Genomic DNA, 16,837 nt, shown 5'->3' with positions numbered 1-16,837 from the left:
TTGGTTTATCTAGAGAAACTCCTGTTGGTTTACAAATCAAGAACAAACTTATAAAGTACCATCTAGTTTTACCAGAACAAGAATCCAAAGAAACCCTGACTAGTTTATAAATTACAGACCACTTGTTCTGATGAACCAATATGTAGTTTTATACTTTTATATTTATTTCTTTTCTTTTCTATTTCCTTTGGTTTGATGTTTTGTTGTATTTCCTTCTAATTCATGTAAAGCACTTTGAACTGCCTGGTTGCTGAAAATCACCGTACCTTTAAGCACTTGAAAGCTGCAGACATTCTCCCGTCTGCAGGCAAGAGGGACGTTGTCAAACTGTGCAGCATGATCAGGACGCCACACACTCCCAAATATCTGCTCTGACTGACACACACACGCTGAAATATGATGGTAGAAGCAGAGCGTCTCTGACACAGCAGCACTCGGTGACACAGGCTCTCCGGGGAGCGGCACAAATGGAGACCAGCGTGATGTAAAAGCTCCTAAAAGCACAGCGGTGCCTGCTTCGCTGGGTGGATGTTGGGATAGACGGCGAGCTCCATCAGGGGATGGATTACTCTGCAAGGAAATTGGGTGGAAATGAGATGTGCGATAGGCTTTGGAACAGATACGTCTCCGTCTATCGGACTTTCTAGCTGTCTTTATAAGCCGCGCTTCACTTTCCTTCCAACTCTGGGAGATTCACTGAAAATTGCCCTGTTCAGTAAGAGATCAAAAGGGAGGGAAGTGATGATAAACTCTCTCTTCTTTCCTCTCTGAGGCGGTTTGTGTGTCTCTCCTTCAGTGTTTGTGAGTAGCCTCTCCCGTGACACACAATGTGTCTTCCAGAGCCTTGAGCCTGCAGTGGATTAATGGAAAATAATGAGAAACCGAGTATGAATATGCATCGGAGAGCTTAGACAGGCGTGATGGTTTTCTGCTTTATTTAGACTCATAAATACAATAATGAAGTGCAGGATGAAGTTGAAACAACGAGCCGATGCAAGAGGATGCTTTTAAAAGATGAACCAGCAGCTGTTTACTCTGCAAATACGTACTTGACTCCGAAAGTCGTTGTGTAGTTAGCAGCAGATTCTAGCTTAGTTGGATTTTAGGAAATAAAGCAGGTCGTTTGTAGAAATGTAGAGATTAATCTAAAGCTGAAACGATTAATCGGAATAATTGTGATTAATCAATTATTGAAATAATCAACTAATTTAGTATCTACTGATGTAAACAGACTAAAAAGCTGCTACAATCTTCCTTCTCAAGGCTTTAAACTATAATTTCCATCCCATGGCCTAGCTAGTTATCTATCTAGCTATCTAGCTAGTTAGCTAATCATTGTAAGATAGTTGGAAACCTTCTAGAAAATGCTAAGTGTGATTTTTATCAAGTTAAAGTGGGAATAAATGTGGAGATATTCTAGTTTATTCACGAGAAATTGCAATTTAAAAAAAATATTTCACAGATTTCAAGTAGTAGTACTAAACATATGATGGAATGCTAGGATAATAAACTCTTGCTAATATATTTTATTGTATTGCTTGCTTGTTCTCACTTGTGTTGTAATTTAGGTTATACTTTAAGTTCTGCTTCATTGCTTTGCATAAAAATCTTTCAACCGGCAGGAAATTAGCTGCTTTCTAGATGAGTTTAATTATTATGATTTTTTTTAAAGACTAGTTTTGGAAATGTTTGCTTTGCACCAGCGATGGAGCCAAGATTAGCTTCCTGTGGCATTTCTCTGGTACATGAAACAAAGCCAAGGAAGAACCACGGAAATCTCATGCAATTAGAGCTTTTTTTTCTTTTTACAAACTAAAAAATTAAAACATGTTGGAGAATTTCACTGAAAGGTACCGACTGCACAGATGGCATCCATCTAGAGGACAAATGAGAAGTGATGTTTAGTATTTTTGATTTAAATCCAGAAGCCACGTTGACGTGTGCATCAGTCGGCTGAACTGTTGAGCTTTCTTCTTCATTGACTCTACAAACGATCCGCTTTTTAAAGATGTTTTAACATCCAACTCCACAACCTGAAGTTGCTGTTTTAAGTTTCTGTGAGCACTTCTGTTAAAGGTGCAGGGAAAGTTCATTCAAATGAAATTTAATCAAATGAAAAGGCGCTCTTCAGCTCCTCTCCAAGTCTCGGTGGTTTCTTTTTCTCTCTCATCCTCCTGTGGCATTACTCCGATTTTGTCCTAATTAGTCTTCAGTCTTGTTCTGCCCTTTTGTGTGACTTCTGAGTTGCTAAAGGATCAGCGGTGCTCAGAGAGACGGTGGAAGAAAAAACAAAACACGGCAACACAAAGGCCAAGTTTTCTATTCATCAAGGGGAAAACACTGAGAAAAACATGAAGCTCTTGTGTGAACCTTTGATTAATTCGAGTTTCTGTTCTTCAGGCTATTCGTTTACAAACTTCTGTATTTCTTTCCAGCGTTCATCAGATTGTGTGTATGATATCTGCATCTATTAAACCGTATCTTTTACAGTTAACCAAAGCTAAATATGGCAATAAACCAGATTCCTCTAATACTAGTATAAGATTAATAAAACACTACAGCAACTTTCTTTTCTTTCTTATATGATCATTTCAGAATGAAATGTCTGTTTTGATCGTTGTGTACTTTATCCACTTGCTGGCATTGTAATCTTGGGTTTTCCTTTTTGTAGTGTAGCAGATAATTAAATATTTCTGTAAAATCTTTCATATAAAAATGAGACTTTTAGCAACTGAAAAAATCAAGATGCTTGTCAAGGAAATTTTATTTTTGCTCTAAATGTAACAATATTGTCACTTTTGGTGCCAAATCATACATAATTGGACCAAGAAAATAATATTTAGTGACAATATTTAGATTTTTCAAGATGATGGCGATGGTTGACAATTCAGTTAATATTTTATAGCCGTGAAAATCATGTTTCCGTTTTCTGGTGGAGGTTTTTCAAAATGGCCGCCATGGTTGCAACGTAAAATAAATATTTGAACTAAAATCTTCAGTAGTTGTTAGCAACATCTAACCAAAATGTTAAGTTCAATAACAACTAGTTTGCTAAACAAATACCTTAGCTGTGCTAACGCTAAATTGCTAAGCACATAGGAAAAGTATAGCAGAAGCTAACGCTAACTCTTAACACATCTTCATCTAGTTCCAGTGAAACATGAATGTCTTCAGTTTTTGATTTTGCTACTTTTTATGACTTTGAAGTTGAAAACACAATGAAATTTGGTAACATTTCAGGGCAATAATTGGTTTAAAAGGTTAAAATATGGTGGCCATTTTGAAAAATAGCTAAAAACTCAATTGGGGAAAATGAACAAGATGTTAGCTTTGATGCTAGTATCCACACTAAAAAGATTTTGACAGTGATATCCTGCAGTATTTGCCTTGAATACATGTTTTCCTTCATCGATTCTTCCTCTCCTCCAACTTAAACTCAATCTGAGGAAGAAGGAGTTGCAGAAGAAGCTGCCTGGTCTGCAGGGATTTGGGATGATCTTGTCTCCTTATTCTCCGGTTTGCACCACCTTTCCTGCGGCGCTTTGTCAAATATAAAACTTCATCCTTATCTTGTTTAATTCCACCTCTTAGATCTGGACGCAAACTGTGTTTCGACCCCATTATGACAGCATAGACTTGTATATTTATGTGTTCTCAGCATCATCTCTCTCTTTCTTCTATATCCTTCACCTAAACTATATATTTTGTACTTCTTACGTCACCAGATATTTCACTTCCTTCACTATCTTCGTCTTTTTTCACCCATCCAGAAAATTACAGGCTCCACAGTCTGTAAAAAAAAAAAAATTATCTGCCTCTTTGTCAAGAAGAAAAGCATTTATTTCTTCCTTTTCTTCATGTTTTTAATTTATTTTTGCCTCTGCTTTCTGGAGGCAGCGTGAGCTGAAGGATGGGGGCTCTGAGGGTCGGTGATAAGGGGCTTCTGTGGGATCCACGCAGGAGCAGATAGTCCAACAAAAAAGCTGCACTCTACATGGTTATCTGGCAGAAACACACAAACACACCACAAAGGCTTAAATCTGCGCTCACAGACATTCAATTTCACACAAACGGTGAGAATTTAAAGAGTTTTATGACGATTGAAGCTGTAAGAAGTTGTCATTATTTATAAATCACTTACTAGGATCTCTACAAAGACACCCACAGCTAATTCAGCCTTCTAACGCAGCTTATTTGCATGTCATTTCTCATTATTGCTGTTTTTAAATTGCTCTTAAATGCCACTATCTGTGAACTGCAGCGTCTGTGTGTTTCGTATCAGAAAACATGACTCCTGGGTGCATCGTTTTTGTAATTATCATATTTTTAGCTCGGCTGAAGTGTATTTTTGGAACATTTTCAGATCAATACATTTAAAATTAAGCAAAACAGAAAATAATTCAACAATAATAAGAAGTGGAAAGGAATAAACACGTCTGAATGAGAGAGAGGAAACTATGAAATTGCTTCAGGCTTTATTTTTAGAGGATTGGAGTGTTTTGTTTTCACCGATAGACAAAATGAAACAAGTATTTTTGTGCATAAATGTCATTAATATGTACATTAAATAAAATGCAATACTTAAAAACAAACTACAAAGCAATAGATCCTAATGAGCAGTTAGCAGAAGTTAACATTTGTGCAATTAAACTTTAACAATAACAATAATATTTAAAAACATGTCAATTTACTCATGAAACACTGTACGCTATCAAAATTTGTCCAAAATATATTCTAAAATGTAATACTTGTAAAGAAAACGCAGAGCTGATTCTAACATACCACATATACACACAGCAACAGAAAAGGGGGGAGGAGCTGTCGGTTACTGGTTGCTACGGTAACCACTAACTGCCAAGAGCAGCGTAGAGGGAGGAGCTGTCGGTTACTGGTTGCTACGGTAACNTGCTACGGTAACCACTAACTGCCAAGAGCAGCGTAGAGGGAGGAGCTGTCGGTTACTGGTTGCTACGGTAACCACTAACTGCCAAGAGCAGCGTAACAAAACTTAAAACGCAAACAAAAGTCTGAAGGAACAGCTTATTGACTAAACTAAATAAATTCATAAAATAGATAAACAAATTTTGACAAACTTCACATTCATAATATTTTGTTAAAATAAAGCCGTTCCACACACACAACCATTTCTAGGGTTTACAGCGAATGGTCCGATAAATAGAACCCGTCCAGTGAGCGGCAGTTCACTAGATTCACTAGGCCCAAATGCCTGGTTGATGTCAGAGGTCAGAGGTGAATGGCCAGACTGGTTGGAGCTGATGGAACAGCAACAGTAACTCAAATAGCCACTCGTTACAACCGAGGCATGCAGAGAGCATCTCTGACCGCACAGCACTGTCTGCTGCTGTAGCTGCTGGGCTACAGCAGCAGACAACCACACCGGGTGCCGCTGCTGTCAGATAAGATCAGGAAACTGAGGCACAGGCTCAGAAGAAGATTGGAGAAACGTTGCCTGGTCTGATGAGTGTCGATTTCTGCTGCGGCATCCGGATGGTCGGTCGGGTCAGGATTTGGCGTCACCAACACGACGGCGTGGATCCATCCTGCCTTGGATCAACGGCTCAGCCTGGCGGTGGTGGTGCAGTGGTGTGGGGATATTTTCCTGGCCCATTAGTACCAGTTGAGCACCACATCAACGCCACAGCCTACCTGAGTGTTCCTGCTGACCAGGTCCATCCCTTTACAACCACAGTGTACCGTCTTCTCATGGTCTGTGTCTCGGACTGGTTCCTTGACCAATGAGTTCACTGAACTTGACTGTCACCAGATCTCAGTCCAATGGAAAACATTTTGGGATGTGTTGGACCGGGAGATTCGCATCATGGATGTGCAGCCGACAAATCCAACAAATCTGCACCATTTGTATTAAAATGAACACAAATTATTCAAATTCTCTGTCTAAACGATTGCAAGGATGGTTTGCAAAGGATTCATATCAGATTATTTTGTAAGAAATTATTTAAAATGTCTTATCATGGCCATATGGTTTTACTTACACGTCTGACAGCCACTTTACCTTGAAATAATCCCTTTAGTGGCAAAATGTTACCTGTGATAGGCCCGCCTCTTCAAAAAGAGCAACTTTAATGAGCTACATATATATTCATTGTCGTCGCGGTTAGTTCAGAGGAACGCCTCCCTGCCTCAGCGTGTGTGCAGCCGGCTCTCCGTTCAGCCGTCATTAACTCCAAACACAAGGAGGCAGATTAATTCATGAGGTTTCCAGCAGGTGGGAAAGAGTGAAAAAGGTTAACGCAACAGGATCGAGTCGTGCCGCCATTGTTTCGTCATTGCACGCTTTAGCGGCGGTAATGATTTTACCAGAAAGCGTCCTTTAGTCTTAATCAAGATGGATTTTCAAGGTAAAAGTCTTCCTGCAGCCTGTGAAGATGCTGCATATGTCTGAATGTGATCGAGTGTATTTAATGAAGCCGCTGCCAGATGGTCCTGCTGGTGATTTCATGCTGCTGAATCTCCAAAAAGAAACGGTTGCATTCAGACTGGACTCAATTTAAATGTTTTGTTGTCAGGCGAAGCGTCCTGTGATGTTTTCTGTGCTTTATTTTAATATTTGAGCCACATGAGCTTCCCAGAGGAATGGAAATCCTTCAGTGGTAGATGCAAACTCCCAGAGGGACTCAGAAGATCCAGCAGAGCGAACAGATGAACGTCCACAGCTGCTTTGAAGATTTCCATATTTCTGTCAAAAATGGCTGCAATTATTTGATCTTCTTGAATCTGTTCATGGTTTAGTCTTGTTACTGTTGTTATAAAAACAGTTGAAGGTGTCGAATTTGCTGGAACTCAACATAATTTGACAATTTTTACTGAAAAAACACATTTTCTCCACTACTTCTTTCTCCTAATACACCCTGACCATCTAGCTAGCTAGTGGTTGACGCTACCGCTAACTATCTCCTAACAGACCCTGGCTAACTAGCTCCTTTGTGTCCATCATTGGTAAATGTAAGTGTAGTTTCTTTTTTTTTCTTTGGTAGAAAAAGAGAAAAATGGAAAATATTTTTTTCTAGTCTGGCGTTTTGGTCACAGCTAGCTGTTTTTTGAAGGACAATTTTGCCTTGGTCTCAATTTATTTAGTTTATTTTGCATATTACATATTAAATGTTCATTACTTTAGAGTTTGATCTTTCAAAAAGTGTTTTTGTATTATTATATGATGCACAAACGGTCTGAAAACAACGATATCATTTATCGCAGCAACGTCTGGGACAATTTATCGTCTAGAAAAATTAGTCCAATGTAGCCCGTTTCCCTCTGTCCAGCCATCCATTCCTTCTTTATTTTACATCTATTATTGACTCGGTCTAATCGCTCCGCTTGTGGCAGAAATGAATCATTCCAGAAATCCCGTCGCTTTGGATTCTGTTCTGGAAGTTTCCCATTTTTTGAACGCAACATTTCCCGATGGAATCTGTTGGAAAGGTGCGAGGCAAACACTGAAAGCAACCTAAAGGCCACTTTCCTCGCTGCCAAAGAAATCAATGAGGCTGGATATTCAACACTGCGCTGTGGTTTTTACGGTGGCCCATAAAAACCTTATTGAAAAAGTATATATGGCATGAGATGATTTCTCTGAGGGTGAAATTGGATTAAGCCTAGTGTAAAACAGAGAATCTGGCCTTTTTCCTTCTCTCTCTCCTTCCCTGCTTTGCTTGACTCCCCCACCCGGCAACCATTAAACCCTATAGGAAGAGAAACCTAATTACATGGCTGGAAGTGGCCATAGTGAGCTCTATTAAAAGGATCCAATTAAAGTTTGCGCGTCGCTGGCAGCAGCTTTCTGGCGAGGGATTATTTGTGGAGGTGGGTTTTGATCTGACGAACGGACGAGTTCGACGTTGGCCGGGGAATGGTGGATTGGTGGCATTTTGGTGCGGAAAAGTTCACATAATTGGGACCTAAATCAAACGAAACTCGTATTAAAATGAAGCTGAAATTCAGAAGCTTTGCGGGGAAAGCGGCATAAATGCTTGGTGTTGATGGTGTGCCGTTCATGAAAAGCGGATGTTTCTGACTCGTCACAATGTTCCTCAATAATCAGCTGTATCACCAATATGTTTTTGAATATTCTGTGTGGGTGATTTTCTATTTAAAAAAAAAAAGCAGTGTATTTGTTTTAAGTGTGTTTAAAGCTGCAGGATGTAACGTTCATTAAAAATATTGCATATTTGTTAAAACTGTCTGTGAAAAGATCAATCTCCTCTTCTTTCTGTCAGTGTTGACTAAAAACAACCAGTCAGAGCCAGGAGGAGGGTCTTAGCGCTGTCAATCATGCTCGTGTATGCACAGCCCCCTTGCGCTATGCTACGCTGCAGCTTGTATAGCCTATTGTGGATGCCAAAGTAAGTTAGCATAACCATTTGTGGATGCTGCGGCTAGTTAGCAGAGCCTGATGTGGATTCTACGGCTCGTTAGTATGATCTATTGTGGATGCTAAAGCTTGTTAGCATATCCATCCATCCATTTTCTTTCACCCATGTCCCTTAATGGGGTCGGGAGGGTTGCTGGTGCCTCTCCAGCTAACGTTCCGGGCGAGAGGCGGGTTCACCCTGGACAGGTCGCCAGTCTGTCGCAGGGCAACACAGAGACACACAACCATGCACACACACACTCACACCTAGGGCCAATTTGGAGAGGCCAATTAACCTGACAGTCATGTTTTTGGACTGTGGGAGGAAACCGGAGTACCCGGAGAAAACCCACGCATGCACAGGGAGAACATGCAAACTCCATGCAGAGAGACCGGGGCCGGGAATCGAACCCAGAACCTTCTTGCTGCAAGGCAACAGCTCTACCAACTGCGCCACTGTGCAGCCCTGTTAGCATATCCAGCATAACAGTAAATTGTTTCTTCACCATCAGCATATTTCAAGAACATAAGGTTGATTTTTTTCACCCCTTTTATTCACCAATGTATGTATATACAACAAACACTGTTGCTAATCTACTGTTTGCTGATCTACAAACAGTAGATTAGCAAAAGGAGGTATAGATCTACAACATAAAGCAGCAAAAATAAAATAAACAAAAACAAGAAGTACACTAACATGGAGACATTCAGAATAAAGACAAGACGTCATAATCAAATGGTTCCTCAACAAAAACAGTGAAATTATTTAACATATGTGGGTTGGAATATGCTTTTTTTCTCCCTTAATCCTGCCAATTATTTTCTAATTTGCTGTTATTATTATTTTCCTATTCTCTGATAGTCCTTGATTAACCTAGGATCACAGAAATTTTGGGTAGAAGTGAAAAAGAGAGGGAGAAAAAAAATATGGCAGAACAAAATGAGGTTGATTGACAGCGCTAAGACCCGCCTCCTGGCTCTGATTTGTTGTTTTCGTTTGGCAGCAGTAGTAAGTCTTTTCACACGTTAACTGTGACATTATGCAGTCAGGACATGGTGTAAAAAAATTTATATTAAAGTTACATACTGCAGCTTTGAGGGTTTATTTTGTTTTGTGATCTGTTTGTAGTTTAAATTTTCAAAAAGTTGGGGCACAAACTGGTGAAGATGGTAAAATAAAAAAGCAGACTTGGGATGTTTTTGGGACATTTTGTGCATCCGCCAGAGGGTCACAAGCAAAATTGAAAATTGAAAATTCCTCCACTTGTGATGGTATCCTCTGTAGATCAAACTGCAACCATGAGGCTTTCTGAACATTTCTCTCAGAAGAGAGGGAGCCGAGGTGATGGCATTGTGGGGAAGCTCACCCTCTGGTATTAAAAGGCTAAGATATCTCAGTATGAAATGATTTCCACCACGCTGAGTGTGATGATTATTCCAGCCTCTGTGACCCTGTCAGTTCAAATCCCCGGTCTGATCCTGGGACGCCCCGCACAAATTGGCTTCTCCGACGTCGCACCTGTTGAAATGAGTTTTGATGGGATACATGTTGCCGCGGTGGCCGGCCTGAGCCCCCTGGAGGCGACGCTGCGGTTATGGCGGCACTATAAACGAATAAAAGCGGCAGATTGTGTCATTGTTTGTCATTGTGATGCGATGCCCTGGCTGAGGGGGATTAGGCTGACGCAGCAGCACGTTCACATCCCCCGAAAAAACACCTACATAACAAAACAAATGACATCAGCCTGCACTAATCTCTGCATATCCCGGCCTTCTCCTCATGTCAACCTGCTCATTGCTGCTGCGAACGTGGCGGGACGAAGAGGAAAAACATCGGTTTTTCCAAGGCTTTCTGGTGCGTCGGCCTCCTTCGTTCCAGCATCTTTAGCCCCCCTGCTAGCAAGACGGCTTTGATGTTCTGGAAAGACGAGACGTGGAGACGGAGCAAAGAGAATCATCTGTAGTGAATGTTTGGGAGAATAAATATCTTCACGTCAGATGGACTTAAAGAACCGCAAAGGATCTCACTGTGATTCAGTCCAGTTGGGTTGACGATGATGGGTAGGTTGTCTCTAAGATTACAGTCGTTTTCTGACTTGTTGGCATACGTAGAAAACTCCTAGAGGAAAAACTGCAACAACCATGTCAGTATTTACTGATCAAGAAATGTCTAATATTGGGGGGAAAAAAGGATGTTTAATTAATAGCAAACATCAAACATTAGAGCCGATCTATTATTCTAAATTCACACTTCGCATGTTTTTATATTTCCATTTGGGTCTCAGCTGCTTCTAAAAACATCCAGAATGCTTAAAAAATTACCTAACTCTTTTTTGGGGGGATTTTTTACAGTAAGTTTATGTTTTTTGTCAACTTGAAAGCAAGTTGTTTCAAAAACGGCACATTGCACCGTTACCTAGCAACCCCAGGAGAGTTCTACCCGTTACCTAGCAACCCCAGGAGAGTTCTACCCGTTACCTATCAACCCCAGGAGAGTTCTACCCGTTACCTAGCAACCCAAGCTGAACCCCAGCGCCTGTGGTCAGCCAGTTTTACTCCTCCACTAGTGTTTTTCAACAATGTATGGCTGTATGATTGCGAGTCTTTTTACAGCCATTTTCTTGTGAGTGTAAATGTTGTGTAGATGTTGAACTGACCAGACAAAAATCTCTGTCTAATAATAATTTTGTGCACAAAATGCTATGAGCATGATTTGTATAGGCCACAGATCAATCAGAACCTGTCCGAGGAAGCATATTAGGTCACTTTTAACCTTGTTGTACTCATTAAACATGAGATCAACCAAAAGTTAGGACACCCTAATCAAAGTTATTGATTAGTAACTTTCATCTGATATTAAATGTTCATGTGTCAAAATATGCACTGCAAATCACAAAATATTACCAAGTATTTTTGTGTAGTTTCTAGTGCAAATATGTTGGTACACTTGAAATAAAACAAAACTAACTTACAAATAACTCCTCAGCAAGATGGAGGAGTTTGTTTTAAGTCAATAATGCTTTAATATTGATGAATATTGATGGAATTGGTATTTTTTTCACTTGCTTCTGCAAGTTAAAGCAGTTTGTTTTAAGTTGATGATGCTTTACTGTTGATGGTATTTTAGATGGCATTAAATAAGCGACAGCTTGCCAGACATAACTAGCGCTGCTAAATTTCTTCTCTTCAAACTCAGACGTGGCACTTCGTTTTGACAAACGCACAATTTATTGTCAGTTTTATTTGCTGCAGCATCTTTGCAGCTTCTGTAGTTTTTGTTTTTTTTCTGAAAATGCACAAACAGCTCTCCGTCCGAATGTGCTTGGGGTTTGCGAGCAGCATAAATCCAGTCGAGGAAATAACCCAGTGAGTGTTTTTCGGGGAGCAGAAAGCATTATTGCTTCCATTTGTCAAACTGTGAGAAGAGGCTGTTGTGAGCTGACAAACAAGAGAGTGTTATGCTAAATGTTTTGCAGGGAATAAAATATGACTGACCCTTTACTCAGAGGCAATATTCATGAGAGTGATTTGACTTTTGCAGAAAGTTTATTTGGGTTGCTTTCACAGCTCTTCCCTGTTTTCCTTCCTCTATTAGTTTATCAAGCCTCCCGTCGTTCTCCTTCCTCTCCTGGCTCCTTGGGGGAACGATGCGGTCATCAATATCTCTGGTTGCATTACGGGCCGCCTGCCTAGCACCTCCTGGAGGGCAGAGCTATTAATGGGTTTGGGTAGAGGCCGGCAGAAGGCCAGCGGAGGGAGGCTGCTTTGCTGTCTGGCTTTCTCTCACCTCACTGGCTGTCAATAACCTGGAGAACAACACGCTCGTTCCCACCGAACTCGAATAAACCTGAAAATCTCATTTATTGGGAGCGCTCACGAAAATGATTGAATTCTGACTTTAATATCAGAAGATTAGACCTAAAGAGGATCAGCAGCCTGGGAAAGACGGCTGGTTCTGGAGGATTCTATATGAAATCAAAAAAATAATGGACATCATCTGACATCATCTTCATGAGACTGGCAAGAAAAACAGACTCTAAAGTCAGAGGCTGATTCAATGTGCTGTAATACAGACTGCTACAGGAAATCCGTCCTTCCCAAAGCCATAACTCTTCAGTAACTCTGAGAAATTTTGAATTAATGTGCATTACGACGACATTTATTGTTCCTTAGGGATCAATAAAGTAATTTTAATTTAGTAATTTTAATAGTCAGGATTCTGAGAAAGAAATTTGAGAGAAAACTTTGGAATTCTGAGAGAGAATTCTAAGAAATGTTGGAATTCTGAGAAAAAGAACGAATTCTGAGGGACAAGTTTGAGAAAAAAGTTGGAATTTTAAGAAAACAATAGGCATTTTGAGGAAATTTGGACTTTGGAAACTTTGGAATTCTGAGGGGGAAAAAAATCAGAATTCTGACAAAAATGTCGGAATTCTGAGAAAAACTCCTGAATTCCAAGAAACTTAAGAATTCTGAGAAATAATTGTTGTAAAAGTCAGAATTTTGAGAAAGTTGGAATAATGTGAAAAAATGTTGGAATTGTGAGATAAAAGTAGTAATTCTGAGAAAAACTTTAGAATTTTGAGAAACTTAAGAATTTTGAAAGAATAATTTTTTTAAATCTGAATTTTGATAAAAACTCGGAATTCTGAGATAAAGGTTGGAATTCTGTGATTAGTCAGAAATAGTTTTTTCCGGTGATCTCAGTCCTCTTCCACACAAGAGATCCTTATCTATTTATTTATATCCAAACCCTTCAGTGTGGTTGGACTGCAGAGCGGCCATGTTGACTTTCAAACATCAGCATCCCCTGCACTCCCTCCCTCAGTGTGCGATATCCTAAATGATGCGTAATCAGAGTTTATTAAGCTGCCGCTCCGTTCCGTCAGTGAAACGGTGAGCAAGCACATGGCTGGACGTGCCGTCTGAAGGCGAAGTGCAGCGAAAGCAGCTTTTTGGTGATGCGGCGCCACAGCTTGCTGTCCTTCATCAGTCCGCCTCGCCCGCGGGCGGCAGCCGGCTGCTGAATGAGAAACTAATCCATCCCACTAATGCAGGGGCATTACAGCTGCCCGTCACTTCCTAATTGACTAATGGCTGGATTAGAATGGTTACAATGAGTCGTGCTGACGCCGTCTTGGCCAGTTGTGACTCTGGGTTTATGGTGAGAAAGAGCCTTACACACAGGCTGAGCTAAAAACAACAACAACATGGACAGGAACGGAGCTCAGAAGGCAACAATCCTCACTTTAACTTTAACTACGTAACTTTATCAGATCTAATGCACCTCAATTTAATTATTTTACAAACCTTGATTTTGGTCCGGTTGAAGGTTCAGTTTGAATAAATAAAATGTGGATGGAGACCGCTCCAAAAACAAGAGGGCTAAAGCGCAAGGCATTCTGGGTAAATACAATTATTTGTACCCCTTGAAATCTTTATGAAAAGCAACAGGACCATTTGTTTTTTGCTTTTTTTTTGTCCTGATTAGTTTCCTGGATATTTTTATATAAAAATTTGACATTTCTTACACCTTCCAAAAGTCAAAAATGTTAAACTTTTGAAACTCAGAAATTTCTAAGTTCATTCTAGAAAATTTCTGAGATTACTCTCAAATTTTCTGAAATTTATTTTTATTGACTTGTTTTGATCGGAGTCTGCTTCAAAAGCAGGCAACAGATTATAGCGCAGGGCATTCTGGGTAAAAACAACCAAAACAAATGTGACTTGTGGTCTTTTACCAAAACCAAAAGAACAGCTAAAATCTCAATTTCTGTTTAGTTGCATTCAAGTTTTCTTCAGAGGTTTTTGTATGATTTCCTGTTCTTGGTGCAGCGCCCCCACAGGCGTGGAGGATCTTACTTGACAGTGCAGTGTGAAAGCAAACCACACAAGCTGAAAAAGTAACAAATGTTGAGATTTTGTTCCAAGTCTACCAGACTATCAGGTGTGAAAACACCCTAAGTTGGATAAAGACTCGTCTTAGACTTGTGTTTTAAATTCTTAAACTGTAGTTTGCTTTTGATTTATTGACCAGTGGCACTTTTAAAATGAACATCAAATTTGATGACATGTTGTTGGAGCGTTTTGTTTCTGCTAGCTAATCAGTCACCGCTCGTTTCCAGGCGATCGCTTAATCGCAAACCTAAAAAACGTGCAACTGACTCACTGTTTTGTTTGTGTGGGAAATGTTTTGTGTTTTTTTGGCTTTATTGTTACTGATGCACTTGAATGTAAACTCTTAACTCTGTCAGCTAGCTAGCTTGCTAGCAGAGCTGCTGTTGCCATGGAAACGGGCGCGTGTGGAGTGAATTTGATACATGAGGCAAGGAAAAAAAACTACGTGGTTTTGAGTTACCTTCACCTCTTTAATTGGCGCTTCAGCCGCTGCAATTACTGAGAGTTCAACAAACAATAAAAAATTTTCCCTCATTCGCTCATAGAAAGTTGCAATATTACAAATATTTCTGCATTTCTGAGACAAGTTCATGCACATTCTGCTTCAAAGCAGATCGATTTCCACGGCTCGGTTTGTTTCGATGTCTGTGGTCTCTAGTGTATTAAAACTGTGGTTCAGGTTGATCAAGTTTTCAGGTCACTGAATCTCTTTTTCTTGATCTTTGGAGATCAAGTAGGTAAATATTAGCTTCTCCAGACTTAAAGTTTTTTTCTGCCTGGAGGCAGCGCATACAGGAATTAATCTTATGGCTGAATTATAAATCATAGTTTGCAAAAGTTGTCAAGATAGTAATTGAAACATCAAGAAGCTAAAATGAAAGTGAGGTTCGCTGAAGCTAGAAAAGCCTTTAATTGAACTGGAAGTTGTCAAGGCAACCAACACAATTACTATTCAGACCAAATCAGAGACTTTCCAAGCCAATTCAGCTGCTGGGTTTTCTCTGGCATCATGTTGAACCTTTTGGATTTAATCGCTAAAGCAGCAAGCATTTATTTTTAACCCCTGAAATGAGCATGAATCATGTCTCTTGATTAGTCATGCATCCTGTGCAAAAATCAAACACAAAAGTTTGTGTCACGCCGCGTCGTTCCTTTTGTTCGGTGAGGATTTGTTTGAATCCTTGTCTTGTAATCTTTTCCTTCCGCCTCGGAGCACAAACACGTCGTCTCCATATCATAAACGAAACGCGCTGCGATCTCTGCCTCTGCGTCAGGATTTAAATCCTTTTGTCTGAAGCGGAGGCCAGATATTGTTCCTCTCACCTTCAGTTCTTTGCAGATTTGCTCAGGTCATTTTCACACAGAGGATAACGGAGGTTGTGGAGTTGGGAGGATTTCCGAGCGGCTGAAGGCTGAAGGCTACAACTCATCCGCTCCTCCTTCCATTCACCGGTTTTCCTCTTTCATTCACACCCGGCTCACCTTCGCCGTCTCCGTAAGGCGATGAGTCGTTTCCTGACCGTTTTCTAACAAACCTGCTGCAGCTTGTTTGTTTTGAAAGTATGCAGGTGAATTTATGCTTTATTGGAGCATGAAAGTACGGCTGCAGATGCATTTGGTGTGTAAATAAATTAATTATGGCTTAATGTCATGTTTTATCGGAGTTAAATCACGCCTGCAGGCGATATCATGCTTTAATTATACAATACATGCCAAGTTTTTTCATTAATCTGAATTTGTTTTTTATTATTTTTTGTTCCATTTCACTTTTCTTTCTCCTTCTAGTTCTCTCTAGTTTTTATCTAGTTTTTGGTTTTTCTGTTTATGTAGAACAAATTCGTAGTTTGGATGCTAGTTATTGATTTATGGGTTAATCTAAAGTTAGTTGATCTTATGCTTAATGATAAATTAAGGGTGTAATTTTCTCATAATGTTACCAGAATAAAGTCATTTCAAAGCTCTGATGTTGATAATAATTTGATGCTGAAGTTTTAACCTAAAAAGTATTTCCTTATACTCTTAAGTACTTTTTCACAGGAGGCTCAATCTTATCATAAAATTATGACTTCTCATAATATTAAGACTTTAAAAAATAAACATTATGACTTTATTCTGTTAAAAATACAACTAAATTCTCATATTATAACTTTTTTCTAGTAATTTTGCAACTTTAATCTCAGAAAATTAAGACTTTATTCTCATAATATAAAGACTTTGTTAAAAATACTATTTTGACTATATTCGTAAAATTACAACTTCATTTCTTTAATATTATAACTTTGTTCTCATTAGTTTGACTATATTCTCGTACGAGTATTTTCTGGTAGTATTATAACTTTTTCACGTAATTTTATTTTATTTTATTCGTAATACTACCGTGTTTCCCCGATAGTAAGACGTATCGGGGGGTTCAGGGCGGTCGGCTAATATAAGCCGTACCCCGAAACTTTCGGGGAAACACGGGGGTATTGCCGCCTCCCTCTCATCTAGCTGCGCGCCGCCTCCTGCCCACGTCCGCGCCGTCCCCCTCTCCATACGTCTCCGCGCCGT

At 39.7% G+C, this 16,837-nt stretch overlaps 1 protein-coding gene across 11 annotated transcripts in view; it reads left to right on the top strand.

Moving 5' to 3' along the window:
• The window catches only part of magi2a (membrane associated guanylate kinase, WW and PDZ domain containing 2a), a 246,390-nt gene that overhangs the window by 122,781 nt on the left and 106,772 nt on the right, over nt 1-16,837 (top strand). Inside the window, exon 1 of one of the 11 annotated variants that reach the window (XM_017302741.1) lies at nt 10,348-10,450. The exons of the other annotated variants lie outside the window; for them this stretch is intronic. Within the exon in view, the coding sequence (XP_017158230.1) occupies nt 10,444-10,450 (7 nt within the window). The 5' untranslated portion in view covers nt 10,348-10,443. Of the gene's footprint in view, nt 1-10,347; nt 10,451-16,837 lie in introns of those variants that run through there. 11 annotated transcript variants of the gene reach the window in all.

This window comes from Poecilia reticulata, linkage group LG23 (genome assembly GCF_000633615.1).
Source record: "Poecilia reticulata strain Guanapo linkage group LG23, Guppy_female_1.0+MT, whole genome shotgun sequence".
Taxonomy (NCBI): Eukaryota; Metazoa; Chordata; class Actinopteri; order Cyprinodontiformes; family Poeciliidae; genus Poecilia; species Poecilia reticulata.
This window is presented reverse-complemented; position numbering and strand designations above follow the sequence as displayed.